Source organism: Myripristis murdjan, chromosome 8, assembly GCF_902150065.1.
Source record: "Myripristis murdjan chromosome 8, fMyrMur1.1, whole genome shotgun sequence".
In the NCBI taxonomy this organism is placed as follows: domain Eukaryota; kingdom Metazoa; phylum Chordata; class Actinopteri; order Holocentriformes; family Holocentridae; genus Myripristis; species Myripristis murdjan.
In genome coordinates, this window is record NC_043987.1 from 21,499,628 (window position 1) to 21,516,649 (window position 17,022).

The following is a 17,022-nucleotide window of genomic DNA, read 5'->3' on the forward strand; positions in this document are numbered from 1 at the left end:
TACTTGATGAGAGCAACAAGAGCATGTAAAAGATTTGTACATTGTATATCATTTATCTACTTATTTCACTCAGTGAAGTTAGTAGAGAGGAGTTTGGGACATGGCAAAATCACATGCATCTAATCATAGAACTTTTTTAAAAAAAAAAAAAAATATGAAAAACACCCTTTTAAAGATGTATCTCTGTACAAATGTGTGTTTAAATGTTTGGCCATTTATAATAAACCCTCAGAGTTTTGTTATTTTGCAAATTTTTCATGAAAAGTGAGTGATTTCTGCCCGGGACACCAAATGGTACCCTATATTGATATTGACTCAACTGCCAGAACTACTGCTAGAATAAGTAGCAGTCAGCAAACATTCCCAAGTGCAACATGTGGTCTTAGTTGATACAGCCACAACTTAAAAAAAGCTGACAAGGCCCATACCAAATATGGATAACCATTTTTGGTTAAGTACAATTGTAAAGTCAAGTAACCAACCTTAGTATCACTTCCTACACCATGTTTGTCCTGTTAATGAAGTACAGTCCAACAATCCATTTGATAAGAGCTTTATTTAAAATATTACAACATATAAAAGCTACATACAATTTAAATCACATAATGTGAACATTTCAATTACACTGTTAAAACCACATTTAGAAACTGAAAACACGGAATGGTACTGCACAGAATGTCCAGAGTGGCCACTTGAGTGACACGGCTCAAAACCAGCCCATTAAAAATCATGATTGCCTGATGCCTCAGCATCAGGATTTGAGGAATTGATTCCACACAGGAGGGCAACAAGGGATTAATCTGAGACTTCCATCTTCTCTTGTTTCACGTTCTCTGCAGAGACAAAACTGGTAAATTAACATGTTCCAGTGAATTACGCCTATGAATTATTCCTGATTAACACAAAAATGAGGAGTTACCTGATGCCTGCTCTTCTTTGATTCTCTGCATGACACACTTCTTGATCTCCAGCCCAATGGCTCTGGACAAAGGTGGAGGCACAGCATTTCCAACCTGGGAAAACAATTCAATTTTCAGTACTGTAATATACAACTGTTCACAAAACGTTACTTCTGTATTTGCTGGGAAAGGTGCAAATTGCTTGTGGTTTCAAAGTAAAATAAAGTACAATCATTTGCTACATTGCCAGAGCATAGAGTGACCACAAGCCAAATGTTAGCTGATAGAAGTGCACCTGTCTGTGTTTATCCAGGATGTTTCCGAAGAAGCGGTAGGTATCAGGGAATCCCTGAGAGCGTGCACACTCCCTCACGCTCACCACTCTGTGCTGCTCAGGATGCAGAACACGGCCCTGGAAATAAAACAAAGTTTAGTTCAGTGGCTGCAGAGCGCCATCTATGGAAAAAAAATAATAAATTTGAGCAGACTTAATTCCTGATATACATTTTGTTGCAGACAGGGCTTAGTGGATGGACTGAGCTTCTGTCCCATCTACTAAATACTTAAACCACAAGTTGTTCATCTGATTTAATGCTTTCAACTCTTCATTCCCCTCATTGAGACACTTTCAGAGGCTCTACTCTCCTAAAGGTTTTGTCTGGTAATGATTTTATAGAAACTCTAAAAACATGACATGCCTGCTTGCCCATTGGCTCAGGGTTGGTGACAGTGGTGCTGAAGAAGCCGTCCCACTCCAGTCGACCGTAGAGTCCAGCCCAGTGATTGTGGCGGTTCCCAGTGTGAGGCAGACACCAGGGGATCAGGGTGTTGAATTGCCTGTCTGCAGGGTCACATGGCTTCCCTAAAGCAATGTATAAGCATCACAATCATTAGAAACATCTAAACACCAGGCCACAGCTCATTCAACCAATACAATTTCTATTACTTTCCATTAAGTAGTAAATTAAACTTGCATACCTCCTGCACAAGTGCAAACACCTCTTAGTGCGCCAGTGCTGCTGCGTCCATTCTTTTTATCAGAGTGTGTGTAACGAAGCTTCTTGGTCATTGTACCATCTTTCAACCGAACCTCAATGTTGGGCAGATCCCTCCAGTCAGACCCTGGAGCCAACGGGATGTGACGCATCCGACCTTCAACCAGAGCACTCATGTCCTGAGAATACAGAAGGATTCAGACTTTTTAGGGGAGAGGGAGGGAAAAAGCACTTATAAGGTGATATTTCCCCTGTCAATTAGGGAAGAACAGATGAGCGAATGTCGTTCTAGTCCCAAACAAATAATTTGCATCATGTTAATATCACTTCTACCAAGATACAAGGTTACAGGCTGACCTTGCAGATGTGGTCTCGGAGGATAGGCTGATACTGTGTTCCTCTGATTTGCCTCTGGAACCAAGACTGGGGTTCTCCATTGTAGGAGATCTCCAAGGCAGCTGCTCCGTTGCGGATCTCTGGCAGATCAGACATAGTGTCTCTGACAGTGATAGTTCTGTAGATACCTCCATTTCCTCTGTGAGAAGACAGAAAATTGGCTTACAGACTATGTTGCAATGCATTTGAGGAGTGTGTTGCGCAATTTTAGTAGTTTTCATACAGACGTCAGGACCCATTCATTACCGTGTGACATTGCTGACGTATTTCCTCTCATCCACCACCACATTCAGAGAGCACGCTCTGGGAGCAAACACATGCAGAGGCTCGGGATAGCGGGGCAGCTTCTCTCCAGGAGCAGCAGCCAGGATAATGGCCCTGCGACGAGTCTGGGCAACACCATACTGACCAGCCTGAAAGGACAGCACAACTGTTGCATTTCACCTAGGAATCAAGTTGGTTTCAAATGCCCAAAAGATAAACAGAAGTCATGTCAATAAGAGGAAATCAGAAGGAAATGTGATTAATGCAGGCCCACCTGAAGGACACCAAAAGTGCACTGGTAGCCCATTCGTACAAGACAGCGTAGAGTCAGTTTCAGGACCATGGAGCTTTTGAATGAGACAAAGTTCCTCACGTTCTCAAGCAGGAAGAACTTTGGTCTGTAGTAATCACAGTAACTGCAAGAGGGGATAAATTGTTAGTGATACCATACCTCAAAAATAACAGAACTGCATGGCTTAACTGAGGAAAAACAATCATGCAACTTTAACAGCAAAGTAAAATGAGCCACATTGCTCACATACCTCAGATAAGAGACCACAAGTGAGTTCTTGAACTTTGAATAAGTGCGAGAGTTGAAGCGATTCATGCCACTGAAGCCTTGGCAGGGAGGGCCTCCACACAGCATCTCCACGTCACCCTTCTGTGGCAACTTCTGGCCAAGAGAATTAGTCTTCTCTCCAGACATGACCAACTTCAGCAAGATGTTGCAGTCCTCGGTGAAGACTGTGGTGCCGGGGTTGTTGAGCCTGAATGCCTGTGCTGCAGGGTCCCACATCTCTATAGCCCACAGAGTCTCAGAGATACCTGAGGACAAACACAGCAGTCACTCAACACTGAGAATAGAGATGTCACAAACTGCAGGCTCAGCTACTCAGGCAAAGTTCATGGATCTAACAACACATCTGAAACAATGGAGTAAAACATAATTGTTGCAAAAGGAGAGTATTTACCAGCCTGGTGGAAGCCTTCAGAGAGTCCACCGCAGCCGGAGAACACATCCAGTGTGCGATACTTAGGCACTTTAGATGTCTCTGTTTCATTTGGCAAGTCCTGTGTTTCCTGTGGAACTGAGGCCTTCCCTTTGCCTTTACCTGTCACAAATAAGATTTCAGATAGCTTAGACCCCCTTTTGGATCAATTAGATTAAGGAAAAAAAAACTGAAAAATTGGAAGAAAAAAAAAAAACTTAGAAATCAGCTGTTTTCTACCTTTTCCCTTGCCCTTTCCTTTTCCTTTGTGAACAGCAGAGCGGGCGTGATTTGGTGGATCCTCAAAGCTCTTGGACTTGGCATTGTAGGCCTATGGGTGAAGAATGTAATATTCCATCACACTGACAAATGCATCGTCTTTCAATTTAGCGCACGCTTTTAAATCCTAATGGCCAGGTTTTGCACAATAACCTCTTTGATAAATTAACTGATGTACAGCATATCAGCATTTACACTTTTTTGAAAACATATTTCACTTTGTTCCACTTTCTTCAAAGATTAAGGTATTTCACAATTGACTGCCATTTCTCAAATAAATCTGAAATTGTATGGTTAATTAAAAAGACTATAATTTGACTGCAAAATGCCATTTACTGAAAGGGAGTGTAGTCAGTGTAATTTTACTTTTCTTCTGTTACTATCCATGAAATTCTAAAATCAGCAATGTATATGCATATTGTAGTTTAGTATTTATTAATATAAAGCAGTTTTACCTCAAGGAAGTAGAAGCGGTCTGGGCCACCACTAGAGTAGTCCTGCACAGATTCATTCAGGTCCTCTCCATATTCTACTTGACAGCGGCCAAGCACCTCTGACATGCTGACTGTCACTTCCTCATCACTCCAGTAGAGTTGATTGATGTCTGTGTGATAACTGGCTTTGACACCTTTGTGAGTATTCTCTGGCCTGGGGTGTGAGAGAAAACGCCCAGTGAGTTTGAATCCAGGTCACAACAAAAATGACTTGATTGCTCAGTCAGTCTGAATGTTTACCTGTAGAACTTATAGATTCGCAGTTTGACATCTGTCATGTCACGTCTTTGACAGAAGATCTCTTTGATGCGTCCAACACGGAAGGGTTCTGGGGCATCAAGGTTTGATCCCTTGATATAGTCTGAAGACTTCCTGTAATACTCTGGATACAAATCCTCATCCACGTCCTCTTTCCGATGGGATCGCTTCACTGGACTAGCTGCCTTCACACTACGAGCCACACAGACAAACAGATTCAATTACATTGCTCTGTTTTACAAAACTGAATGGATTACAAATTCAGCTTTCAAAAAGCCGGTGACTTTAGGGTTACACTCACCTGAAAGTAAATGCCTCAGGAGGTAGGTAGACACTGTCTCCTACCCTGAACTGCTCACCCTTGAAGCAGGCCAGAGCGTACAGGGTCTTTGAGTCATGGTCGCCATCCTCCAGGCGTTCAAATGCACGTGGAGTCTCCTGGTCTTCTCGCTCTTTAGTTCTGGCACAGCTGCCACAGAACCTAAAATAATCATGAGCATCCCAAACAAGTTCAAACACTGCATACTCACGCACATAAGAAACTTGAGGACAAACAGATTTGTAAATGGTGCTCACTTGTACTTGCAGTCCTCAGATGGTGTGAAGGGTGGAGGCGTTTCGAAGCGGGCAAACTCGGTATCATACCAAAACTGATAGAAGAAGCTCTTACCATCATCGTCAATCACCTTCAGGTCAACATCCATTCCACCCTGAAACATAATTAACATTGGAATAGGGGTGAAGTATTTGGTAGAATTTTTTTTTCCTGATATTGCAATATGATTCATGCATTAAATTTTGCATTATAATTTTTCATTTGTACTAAGACCTATTAAAATGCTGACTTTTTCATCTGGGGCCTATACCAAACATTTTCTTGTTTCTGGAGAGAATGATTTGTAGGTCATGGCATCTCTGTAGCATTACAATACATCATTTATTATGCCATGTGTCACAAACTTAACCTTTATCCTTAAGAAAAAAAAAAAAGTGGCTCCTGTATTTTGCCATAAAAAAAAACAAAAAAAAAAACTTACTTTTAAACTTCATATAAATCATGTTCTACGGAGAGTCAACTTTGGTATTAATGTTATATCGCTCCAGTAACTGTTTTACATTCAATGTCTGCAAGAAACTTGCCATTCAACTGATATCACAATAATCCATGATTGGAAGTGTCATATCAAAATGCTCATAAGCTCATCAGATCTTGCTTCACTTAACACAGCCTATAATAGACTCTGTAGATTTGTCCTTGGTTGCCCTTACTTCACCCATCACTGCACAATGTATAACAGACTCGACTGGCCATCATTGAATGTGAGAAGAGATATGCACTGGTTACAACTTATATATAAATGTATTTATTTTAATTATCCACCTTATTTACAGCAGTTTCTTATACTGTATACATCAAATTATTGTATCAGACATTCTACCCATCTCTATTTTTCTGTTCCTAGTGTCAATAAATCATTCGGCAAGAGATCATTTATGTTTAAAGCACCAACAGATTGGAATAACTTAACTGATAACATCAGAGGGGTGTACTACGAAGCAGGTTTAGTGGGTTAGCGAAGTATGTTGAGTCTAAAGCCAGGCTTTCCTGTATCACGACGGTGGCTCTCTTTTAACCCGGCTAGATCACCATGGTAACTTATGCTTAACTCATAACCTGGTCGGGACCAGGTTATGAGCGCTAATAGTATACCTGCACAATGCAGGTATACCTACTATTAGTGGTGCACAGACTTCACATTTGTTATAAATATTCCTTTGTATCACAGACTTTGTTATATCAGCCTACTTTTTTAAAGGAAAGCCCTTACAACGGTGACTGTCACGGCATCTGAAGGTGATGTTGGATGGGAGCAGTCCGTGGTGATTCAAACGCACTCCAAACGCCACTTATTCCAAATTAGAAAAAAAGATTTAACAAAAAAGGAGCAAACAAACAACAGAAATGGCTCCATAATTCTAGTTAAACTTCAAATGTAACGAACAATTATCTGAAACTACTGACAAGTAGCTCTAAGCAGCGTCAATAGTGGTCAAAATTGTCATGTAACCATGGTAACCACCGCCTGCTCCGTCCGACACTGCTGGACTCACCCACACACACCTTCAGTCACCTGACTTAACCTCAGGCTTTACCTCCAATTCCTAGGCAACACTCCCATAAAGCTACTGAAGTTACATATTTCTAAACTAAAATTCATAATACCGAATGAATATATAGAACATGAGAGTCAGTGTTGACTTATGCATTCACTCGGTCAGCAATTTTCTGCCAATTTTATTTTTAAAATGTTCATAGCTTTCCATGAGGACAAGCTGCTCCTCTTGCGTGAACTATGCAGCCCGTTAACGGTCCATTTTTCACGGAAGTAGAATCATATGACGCCAAAACGCCCCCTTTTATGTGAACGCACACAGAGCACAAAGCTGACAGCCGGACTTAACAAACTTTGATGATAACCACCGTCGTGATACCACTTAACTTTGACTAGAACTTTAGGTTTTGTTGAGCCTGATAGTGAACACAAAGCCTGGGTATGTTGAGCCTCCTTCGTAGTACAGCCCTCAGATCTATTTCATCGCTTGTTATTTTTAAGAGTTCTTTATCTTCTCACTTGCTCTTGTTTTTTTTTGAAGCTGCATGATCTTTCTGATTTGGTGAATTTATCATACACATTATTTGCTGTTGTTTCAGTGTTGGCCATTGTGGCCTTCTTATGATTGTATTGTCCTAATGTCATCATGATTTTAACTGTTGGCTGTCTTTTGTTTGTTTTTTGTTTTGTTATTTGTCATTGTATTGTTTTGTTTTTGTCTATTGGTTTCAGTTTTTGTGTACTGTTGAGTCCATGTTTGTTTATATATATCTGGACCCCCTCAAAAATAAGATGATGCATCAAGGGGATTTATCCAAATAAATTTCAATTATAATTAAATTTTGACAAACGATCACCAACCAATTAATGTGTGCTCAGCCTTGACAGTTTTCTTACCTCCATGAACCAGTTGTTGGACGGGGCCTTGTACATAATGTTTACTTTGCCCAGAACATAGTTGAGCTGCATATCTTCGCACTCATCGACAAGGACGACCTCCAGTGGGTCGGATGACTCTCCCAGCACTGTGTCAGTGCCACGGAGGAACCAGTGGGCATGGAACATTTTCCCATTGTTATCCTCCCAGAGGGACGTGATTCTACAGAAGAAAATGCATCAGCAAGAACCCAGTGAACCAGTGCAACTGTGAAAAAATGTTGGTCAAACACTGCCTTTTGGAAAATGTTAACTTACCTTGCCAGGTAGAGAGGAATGGATGGATCTTCTGAAGAAACAGAGACACAGTCGCCCACCTCCAGCACTTCATCATTCAAACTGACCTTCTTGTAGTACTGCTTCTTTCCCTCAGCCTGGGGAGGGGTGTGTGTCAGGATATAAGTTGTGGTCTCAGGCATTGAAGACAAACTAGATTTTTCTACAAATTTACAGAGGAGGAAACATACCTTAATAGGCTCTCCAATCCATGTCAATTTGCATTGGGTCTGCTTCTTTCTCTTGACCTGAGACACCTTCTTTTGGGTCTTGTCCAAGGGCAAATCTTCCTCTTCAACATTCTCATCATCCTCAGCCTCCTTAACTGCAAGGTTGGGGCACCTAAACAGATGGTTTTATAATTAAAAAATGCTAAGGGGGGTGAAGGGTGAGAAAAAAGTAGTTTCGCATGCCATTCCTACAGCGCTTTTTTATAGCCCATGATGAGGTGGTTCCAAGGTTCAGCCTTTAATTACACAAATCAAGCAAACAAAACTGCACACGTTTGCAATCACAAGTTTTGTGACCATGCAATTAAAAGGGGCTTAACAGTCAACATGCTGTCTTGGCCAAACTATTGAAATATCTGCCCACTAGGGATGGCAAGATTAACCGATTTGTAATGATACACTGACAAGCGGGCACAATGCAAGTGTGTCCATTGAGCGGTCATGAATAGATACAATTTTTGGATGAAATCCAGAAGCATCAATTTTTGCATCTTTGCACTTCTAAAATCCAATTCATTTAATAATTAGATGTTCTATGCTTTTACTTACAAATGACACATACAATAATTTCATAATATGGACTATTTCTCCTACATTACCTTACGTCATGGAGTGGATGCCAACAGCATGCATTAGGGGCGTGTCACAAAAAAAGCTCATGTTGAGGATGGCTGAGGTGAAACAAATAGACACACCAGCGGACTACAAATCGAACATTTGGAAACACTATGATTTTACGAGAGACTGACATCTTGACAAATTAAATGCAATCTGCAAAATGTGCCGTGCTGCTGTACACAGAGAGCACAACTAACCTTATTACACACTTGAGATTGTGACATGGTGTGAATGTGCAGGCTTTTGCCAGTGCCCCAGCCTCCCCACGCCTGATGTTCTGATTCATCTCGGGTTAACAGCCCCAAGAGTGGTGAGCACAGTATTGCAACTTTTCTTTTTTTTTTTTTCTATAAAAAATGGCCCACTGGCTAACAGTTCCACTTGCTCACAGACTAAAAAAAACAACTACAGCCTTCTTTATATGTAAAGATATCTGGCTTTACAGTGTTAGAGAAAGTGTGCTATAATGTCAACTTGAAAGACAGAACACTTGTACATGACTTGTACAACAAGGGCCCTTTGTGAAAAGTCATAATATTATTTGGATAATAAATAAAAAACTCATTGGATTGCATAGCATCATTCCTTTGCATCATCATAATGCATCAAATCACTTTGTTGACTCAAATTGTGAAATCACACTGCATCGCGGCTAGGGGTTGACTCATATCATATCTTATCGTATCGGTAGTTGCTGCTTATGTATCTTTAATGTACTGAATCGTTGTCAGTGTATCAAGACACGTATCGTATCAGCCAAAGACTAGAGATGCACAACCCTACTGCCCACCTTCTCTGTCGACAAGCCTGCTTGCTTCTGCCACTTCCTCCAAACTTGATCATGTCCTTGCAAGCTGAGCACTTGCCACAATCAGGAGACTGGCAAACCTAAAGACAGGACAAAGCCAGGTTATGGAAAAGGACTTACAAACTTGCAGTCTAACTGCACTCGTATATAATTTCTAGAATTTCTTCTAGTGTTTTCCATTTGTCTTGGTTTCGATGCAATACATTTTTTAATCACATACATTTGTATTGTTAATCCTTCTGCCACAATTTTAAAGCACTTTGGGTCAACTCCTGTTATTTTTAAATGTGCCATATAAAAAGTGACTCGACCAGGTAGCAGTTAGTATATTTCCACTGTTAAAATTGATGAAGTTGAAAAGTGAATACAGACAGTAAATGTGAGGTAGCCTGTGTTAAACTGCATGCACCCTCTTATTTTAAGAATTACTAAACTCACCTCACAAACACCACAGCGCTGCCGTTTGACACCACCGGCCTCTTTATCATTCTGATCTATCTGATCAGAGAAGAAGGTGTCAAAGATCTGGTAGACCAGCTTAGTGGTTGTGGCTTTAGTGGGTCCCTTACTGTCCTTCTCTATCTTGGTTGGGTGGCGAATGGCCTGTCGTCTGGCAGCTCTCCTGTCAAGGGAATTAAGAGGACCTTGAGGAATGGTGTATTTTGCTTGATACAACTACAACTGATGATATACGGAGGGATGGCAATATTGAGTTCCCGGCCCTGAACCGATCACAGCATCAGGTGACTGAGCCATGCAACATGAGAAACAAGCAAACAAAACCAGACACACGATAACGATGTAGAATGCAGAGTTCGCGTTAGAGGCAATTAGCTAATAAAATGAAAAATCAGAAAAAAGCAAATTCCTCCCAGACATTCCAGGCAGCAAAGAAACAATAACCCACAAAAATATAAGACTGAAAGCTTAGAGATTCTGCTTTGATCTTATCTGGCCAAACCTTAAGGTATTTTCTACCTCCTGAAGGCTAAAAGCGAGCTCACCTAGAGATCACCTATATTTTGATATATTAAGAGTGTGCTAAATTGTGTTAAGTTTTGCCTCACTGGAAGTCACTCTGAGCCTTGAACTGAATTGTCTTCCTCTAAACTCTCCTCAAACAGATTTTCAATTTAGAAATAGTTTGCGCAGCGAGATCACCAATTACCTTCGGAAACTGCTACTAATTCCACCAACTGCTTATAGGGTTCATTCTCATGAACTGAGAATCATTTGTAAATGTTATTTTAATCTGTATGCACAGGAAATATTGGAAAATTTTCTGCATGACTGGTGATTTGCAGGCTGCCAGTTAACAAATATTCAGTAGACATAATTAATTCACAAACATTTTGTGTTGTGCCCCTCAGATCCCTAACTGACCAAAATTCAGCCTTTTTATACTTGCATATTTCTGTACAAAAAATATGTATCCTAGTATTGAATGAGCAGAGATTATGCCACGATGATTACATTAAGCAACACACAATAAGGTAATATGACTAAAATTCCAAGAATATGCCAGACAAACTGAAATTGAACCACAACGTCCAGCAGAAAGAAAAAAAAATTTTAAATGTATTCAAATTCTAGCGTGAACTCTGGTAGGATGTTCCTGTTGTCCACATGGCCTCTAGAAGCTTCACACTAAACACACCACAAAACAAGCTAAGGATGCATTCAGGACACGGCCTACCTACCAGTACAGCAGCATGCTGCATTAGAAAATGTCAGAGGAATGTTAGACATTAGGGAGAACAAGGAGCGAGGAGCAGGAATACATGAACATAAGGCAAAATAAATAAATCAAAGAGTAAATTAAAAAAAAAAAAAAAAAAAAAAAAAGTCAAATGGACAAATTCAAAACCCTGAAGCATTTGTGTTGCCAAGGAGTTGTTGCTAGATAAATAGTTGAAACTGAGATTGGAGGTGTTTCAAAGTTTAATATGTGGCACATACACTGCTTGCAGTTTTGTATGGCCAACGCCAAATTTCCACTTTTATATGGCTACAACTTGCCATTAGTATGAATGGTGCAATAAAAGCCCATTTCAAATGTCTATTGGCCATTCAGAACCAAGAGGATCAAGGTTTACCAAATACTACAAGCAGCTGATTTCACAAATAGCTTCCCCCATTTCAGCTGAAGCTGTACGAATTGGTGAAGCAAGAGCATGTCATTTGGCGAGAATGGAAACCTGCATACTCTTTGTCCTCAACGGCTCATGATTGGATACAGTGGCTCTACAACTTTAAGTTCTTTCAGACGAACATCCAGCGGCAAACAAGGCAGCCACCATTATAGAGGGCAGGTGTAGGGAATCCTAACGTCTCTTAGCCATACCTCTTCCCCAGAGTGACTCCAGCCAGCTTGATTAGGTCTCTCATGCAAGGGGTAACAATGATGGGCTGCTCATCTGAGTCTCCGGCCTCATCATAGCTCTCCACCTGCTCCACCACAAACTGGGCATGACGCAGCAATGTGTCTTCAGTGAAGCGGTTGAAGTTTAGCCCTGCAGGAGGCACTGTTGTCTGAGGGAAAGAAAAACAGAAGTTGGTCAGCGTTGCGGCCATGTGGTGCAGAGTCAAACTGAGGTTTTGCCAATATTCACAAGTCCTCACCTCAATCTTGTTAAGGAGATCCTCATAGGTAACATCAGGATTCTTCTGGAGGAATTCAACCACTATCTTACTCATGTAGATCTTTTCCTGCATCAGTGCAAAGATTGGCGCATACTCTTCACTGGGCTGCATCAGGATGTAATCAGCAAAAGCTGTGTATTGAGACAGGGTTAGGATTAGCACATTGTACACAACGAAAGTTTAAACTGAATTATAATTTGAAGCAGGAACTAAATAAGCTTTGCTACCTGTAGTGAAGCCTATCAAAGCCTTTTCTCCCCCATCAAAGCCAGTGATCCACCAGGCATTGATGGGTCCAAGCTTTTTGGCAGGAACACCACCTGAAAACAAAAAAGAAAACACAAGTTTACTTATTAAGGCTTCTGCTTGACTGCATTGGCTAAAAGAGTCATTATAAGCCAAAGTAGCTCCCTATGGTAAAAAATAAATAAATAAAATAAATAGGTAAAAATAAAAAAACTTTTTTTTTATTTTATACCATCCAAGCATGGGTTGTCATCATAGATGGGTTTCACTACACAACTGAAGTAGAGCTCCACATTCTTCTCAATCAGTCCAGAGTCAAATGGACACAGGTGGCCCCGCTTGTCGTACACGCTGCAAAACAGTAGTTAATATTTTAGTTGACAAGACCCAAGATGCTACAAAAAAGCACCCAATTATTCTCCTGTTGGATGAGGGCAATCACTCTATTTATAGCTGAGACATGGTGCCCTTAGTGTTAGAGACAAACTAGGGAAAAAAAATACAAAAAAAAAAAAAAAATGCTGCACCCATAACAAATACACATGCAGTGCAACATTAACTGTTGCTCTAGTTCAAGTTATTAGGTGTGGAATAATCAGGTTAATGAGCCAGATGCCGATATGGGGTCAAGAAGAAGAGATCCACTCTGCAATGTTGCTGTACAAGATTAGTTGTTCAGCATTGCATTCGCCTGTTTGCCAAAGTCTTTCATTAACTGCCCAAATGTAATAAATTCCACAACTGTCATCTATAAAAAAAGACCTGAAGTGTTGTAATGAAAACACTCACCTGCCAAAATATGAGCCTGGCACTGAATCTCTGCCTACTCATCCATTTTGTTTAGCTCTGTATAAGAGTGACGATTAACTACTTAATTTAAATTTTGATGAACCAGCATGGGTCTTCAGCCAATAAGACAGAGCTCTGTCAATTATAGGCTGTCAACCACCTGTGTATGTCCCCTTGACCTTTGATGCAAAATGCTCAAGAATCAGGTTGTTAGTCTCTGGAGCACCGTTCACCTGAAGTTTGTAATCTTGTGCTGCGGTAGGTCCTCATAGCTCTCAAATCCATCTTCATTAGAATCAAACAGGGACAGACGCTCATCTGTTAGCATTTCTGGCTCATCCAGCTGTGGATTCAAAGAACAGAGATGATTTAAGGGTTTGAGCCATTAGAAACATCAGAGTTAAAATCAAAACTTCATTACTAAACTCAAAAGCATTTAACAGACAGTATCACTTAGACTATTATTTGAAAAAAAATGTGAGGAGGTAGTATAATCCAAATTTTCAAGTCAAGGACAAAAACACTCACATTTGATTTGTTTATTTCACATCACAATAAAAAAAATGTGAGCCTTCAGGTTCAATTAAACAATGACAAATTCACATTATCCACTTTATTTGTCACTGCTCAAGTGTGACTGAAGCTGTTTGACCAAGACTCCACAGATAATCTTAAACAGGTTTTTGAGAAAGGACAGCAGGTGGTCCTCAAGCTGGGAAAGTGGATACAGGCCAGAGTATTCCACTAATCAATATTGGATTTGCAAGTACCAGCCACACTGGGACCAACAAAACTGATTCAGGTTTTACAGAAAATGCTGGGATGCAGCAATTCGAATCGAGTCCACAGTTACAGCATGTCCATGATGATTGTGAGCATTGGATGGCTAATTAATCAAGACACAGGACTGATTTTCTGTAACAGCTGTTCATTTCAAAGCAGCTCTAATTGCCTCATGCCTGATTTACCAGTCTCAGCACTCAGTCAAGCACAGCCCTACTGCCATTATTAAATAACCATGAATGTGACATGGTTTCTCACCGCATTATCAGGATCCCCCTGAAAGAACTTGAGGTCTGAGTCATCCAAGTACTGCCTGCAGTCTGGACATTTGGGGGGTGGCGTCTGATATAAAAAAAAGGTAGGTAAAAAGTGTCAGAATTAGAAAACAATGCAGACGGGAAATGTGTACAACAGGGGAACTTTACTTTCACGGCACAACTCATTACCTTCGCAGCAGAAACTGGCTTTGTTATCTCACTCTTTGATTCTTCTGGAGCAGTGCTACAAAGACAGAAATATTAGAGTGTCTCATTGTCTGAGTGGTATCACCACTGTTCAGAAGTAACAAAAGACTTACTTTTCATCTGAATCCACTTTGAGACGCTTCTCTTCCCGGGACTACACAAAACAAAAACAAACCAGAGTTATGAAGCAGTTTTTTTTTTTTTTTTTGTTAAATGGCTTCGTAATGTTTAAGTGACTGGTACATTCATAATGTTTCACCTCCTCAACATCCTCCTCCTCTTTCTTCAGTTCTTTTTGTCCATTTGTAGTCTCTCCGTTCACCTCCTCTGACTTGCGCTTTTGACTGCAAAGGAGGAGATACAGTAAGTTTACTCTGCAGCAGAGAGATTCACTCTTATCAGAAAAGAAAAAGTTGAAGGGGTTCTTTTCTAGGATGTGACAAAATGAACAAGACGGCACAATACAAGAGATAAAACCCCAGCACACTCACACTTTGGAGAACATTGACAAAATGGTTGGCTGTTTCCCACTGTTCCTTGTGACCCTGGCACTGCCCGGGGACTCTACAACACAGAAAACAACTAAATTTAATTTATTTCCCAACCATTTTATTACATTTGTGTTCAATTCCATTCTGTCTTTGAATGCAGCTGTTAAGTTGGCACACATTAAAAAACTCTTTCAACCCTACTTTTAGTTTCAGAGTCTGCCTTGCTCCTGCGCCCACTCTTTCCTTTGGGAGCAGATGGGGACTTCATAGCATCAGCTTCCTCCTGGATGTCCATTGTTACATCTCCACCATCCTCATCTTTGTGGGAACCATTTGTAGTAAAACCATTTGTTTTTCCGTTCTGCTCCGTTCCACCAAAATGTGAACCATTTTCCACACACAGCTCCTTTCCCAGTAAGGCCTTTACTTTGGAGAGGTAGCCCTCCTGATGGGAGTACATGGCACACATGAGGATCAATGAGGGTCACAAGTGGTGGGATTATGAACATTCACAGAAATCAAAGACATGTCACGGACCTTTGAGATTTCTGAAGTGTTCATCTTCTCCTTTAGGCTATTGAGCTGGTCCTGAGCATCAACATGCAGGAAGTCCTGCACCAACCTGAGCTTCTCCTTCACACGATCCTGGAGTGGAATTGATAACGGATTGATTCATTCAGAAAGGCCTGTCTTTTAAAAAAAATGGCAAAAACTCTACATGGAAAATGTTAACTGTTGGTTAAAACACAAAATAACCTGACATGGCAACCAGCACCTCAGACACAAGGTCATTATTACACTAACTTGTGACAGCGAATCCAAACATTGTCCTGTTTCACTGGAAGTAGTATCAGTTATTTTATTTATTTATTTACATTTCTAGTTAATGTGACTTATAGTGAGAATCCAGTATGATGCTCAATAGCACTGTTAGCCCCAAACTGAATGAAAAGCCATGAGCAATTACAGCTAATGACTTGATTGGAGCAACACTTGAAGATGATTTTGTAGACAGCTTTCCAAAAACAAAAACCCACCTCGTCTGAAAAGCCATCCTCGTCTTTTTCCAACACCTGCAGCCTGTGGAAACGTAACATGTCATTTACGGGCACACACACACACACACACAAAAAAACTGGGAGACAGTGAATTAACTCTACAAAACATATCAAACTATGCTACTGTGAGGCTAGCTAGCTAACCATTCTTCTGTGAAGAAAAAAAAATAAAAAATAAGCACAAACACACGGCTGTCAGTGTTATTGCAAATGTATGTGGTGAGGCGGTGAGCTAGCAGCCACCTGGATAACAAAACTTCCTGAGTGGCGCCAAATCTCCAGCGTCGCTGCTTCCATAGCCGGGCTAAGTTGCTAACGTGAACAAGCTAACGGTAACAGTTCAACTGACAGCGCTGACTCTCAATGTACTCTGTCCTGAAATGTCAAGCAGGAGCACGCTAACGTTAGCTACAGCTGGCTAACACACACATACACACACACACACACAACGCTTATGTTATGTAAAAAAACCAATGCCGTCCAAGTTGCACAACCACATGGCGCAAGCAGCACCAGTCGAAAAACATGAATCGTGTTCGCTGCTGTTATTGTTGTGGTGGCGTTAGATGATAGCAGCACGCTAAACAATCAAAGGCATCATTAGCATCCAGGTTACTATACCTTTTCCTGACATCCTCTGGCAGAGACAAGGAGGTCCTGGTTGGCATTGCAAATGGCTATCTAACCGTGGCAGACAAAAAGAGCTAAAAAAGCCGTTAAAACTCGTTAAAAACAGCGTTAAAATCAGCGTCGGTTGACAGCAGCTGGTTTGTACAGGGACTGGCGTGTTGCCTGCAATGGATGCTATATGCAGTTCGGGCGCGCGGGCCGTCTTTTCGCGCTGAAACCCGGGTATTTTGGACCATACCAACATAGTGATGTTATGGGGAAACTTTTTACTCCGGGGTCTAATATCCCCCCCCGCGTTTGCATAAACTACATTTCGAAACACACACTGATATCCGGATGAAGTTCACTTTCATGTGCGTTTT

The 17,022-nt window shown here is 40.9% G+C and overlaps 1 protein-coding gene across 1 annotated transcript; it reads right to left on the reverse strand.

Annotated features, from left to right (window-relative positions):
• Window positions 1–537: 537 nt before the first annotated feature.
• dnmt1 (DNA (cytosine-5-)-methyltransferase 1) lies at window positions 538–16,844 on the reverse strand. The gene is made up of 34 exons (XM_030057876.1): window positions 16,652–16,844; window positions 16,010–16,052; window positions 15,510–15,617; window positions 15,174–15,417; window positions 14,973–15,045; window positions 14,741–14,825; window positions 14,595–14,635; window positions 14,464–14,518; window positions 14,276–14,359; window positions 13,468–13,577; window positions 12,678–12,796; window positions 12,427–12,519; window positions 12,179–12,330; window positions 11,901–12,088; window positions 9,995–10,178; window positions 9,539–9,636; window positions 8,092–8,242; window positions 7,883–7,998; window positions 7,586–7,787; window positions 5,151–5,284; window positions 4,876–5,055; window positions 4,557–4,766; window positions 4,278–4,470; window positions 3,784–3,874; window positions 3,526–3,666; window positions 3,097–3,379; window positions 2,829–2,970; window positions 2,537–2,703; window positions 2,252–2,429; window positions 1,878–2,073; window positions 1,598–1,761; window positions 1,195–1,311; window positions 920–1,013; window positions 538–833 (listed from the first exon to the last, which is right to left on the reverse strand). Exons 1-34 carry the CDS (start codon window positions 16,696–16,698, stop codon window positions 796–798), a joined length of 4,521 nt encoding a protein of 1,506 aa, XP_029913736.1. The 5' UTR covers window positions 16,699–16,844; the 3' UTR covers window positions 538–795.
• Between the last annotated feature and the right edge of the window lie 178 nt (window positions 16,845–17,022).

Excerpts from the sequence above, each read along its gene's own strand:
- dnmt1 (XM_030057876.1), bottom strand. The coding sequence starts at position 16,698 with ATGCCAACCAGGACCTCCTTGTCTCTGCCAGAGGATGTCAGGAAAAG. Across the intron at positions 14,636-14,740 it reads AGGAGGAGGATGTTGAGGAG|TCCCGGGAAGAGAAGCGTCT; the intron begins GTGAAACATTAT and ends TGTTTTGTGTAG. Across the intron at positions 1,014-1,194 it reads TCCTGGATAAACACAGACAG|GTTGGAAATGCTGTGCCTCC; the intron begins GTGCACTTCTAT and ends TTGTTTTCCCAG.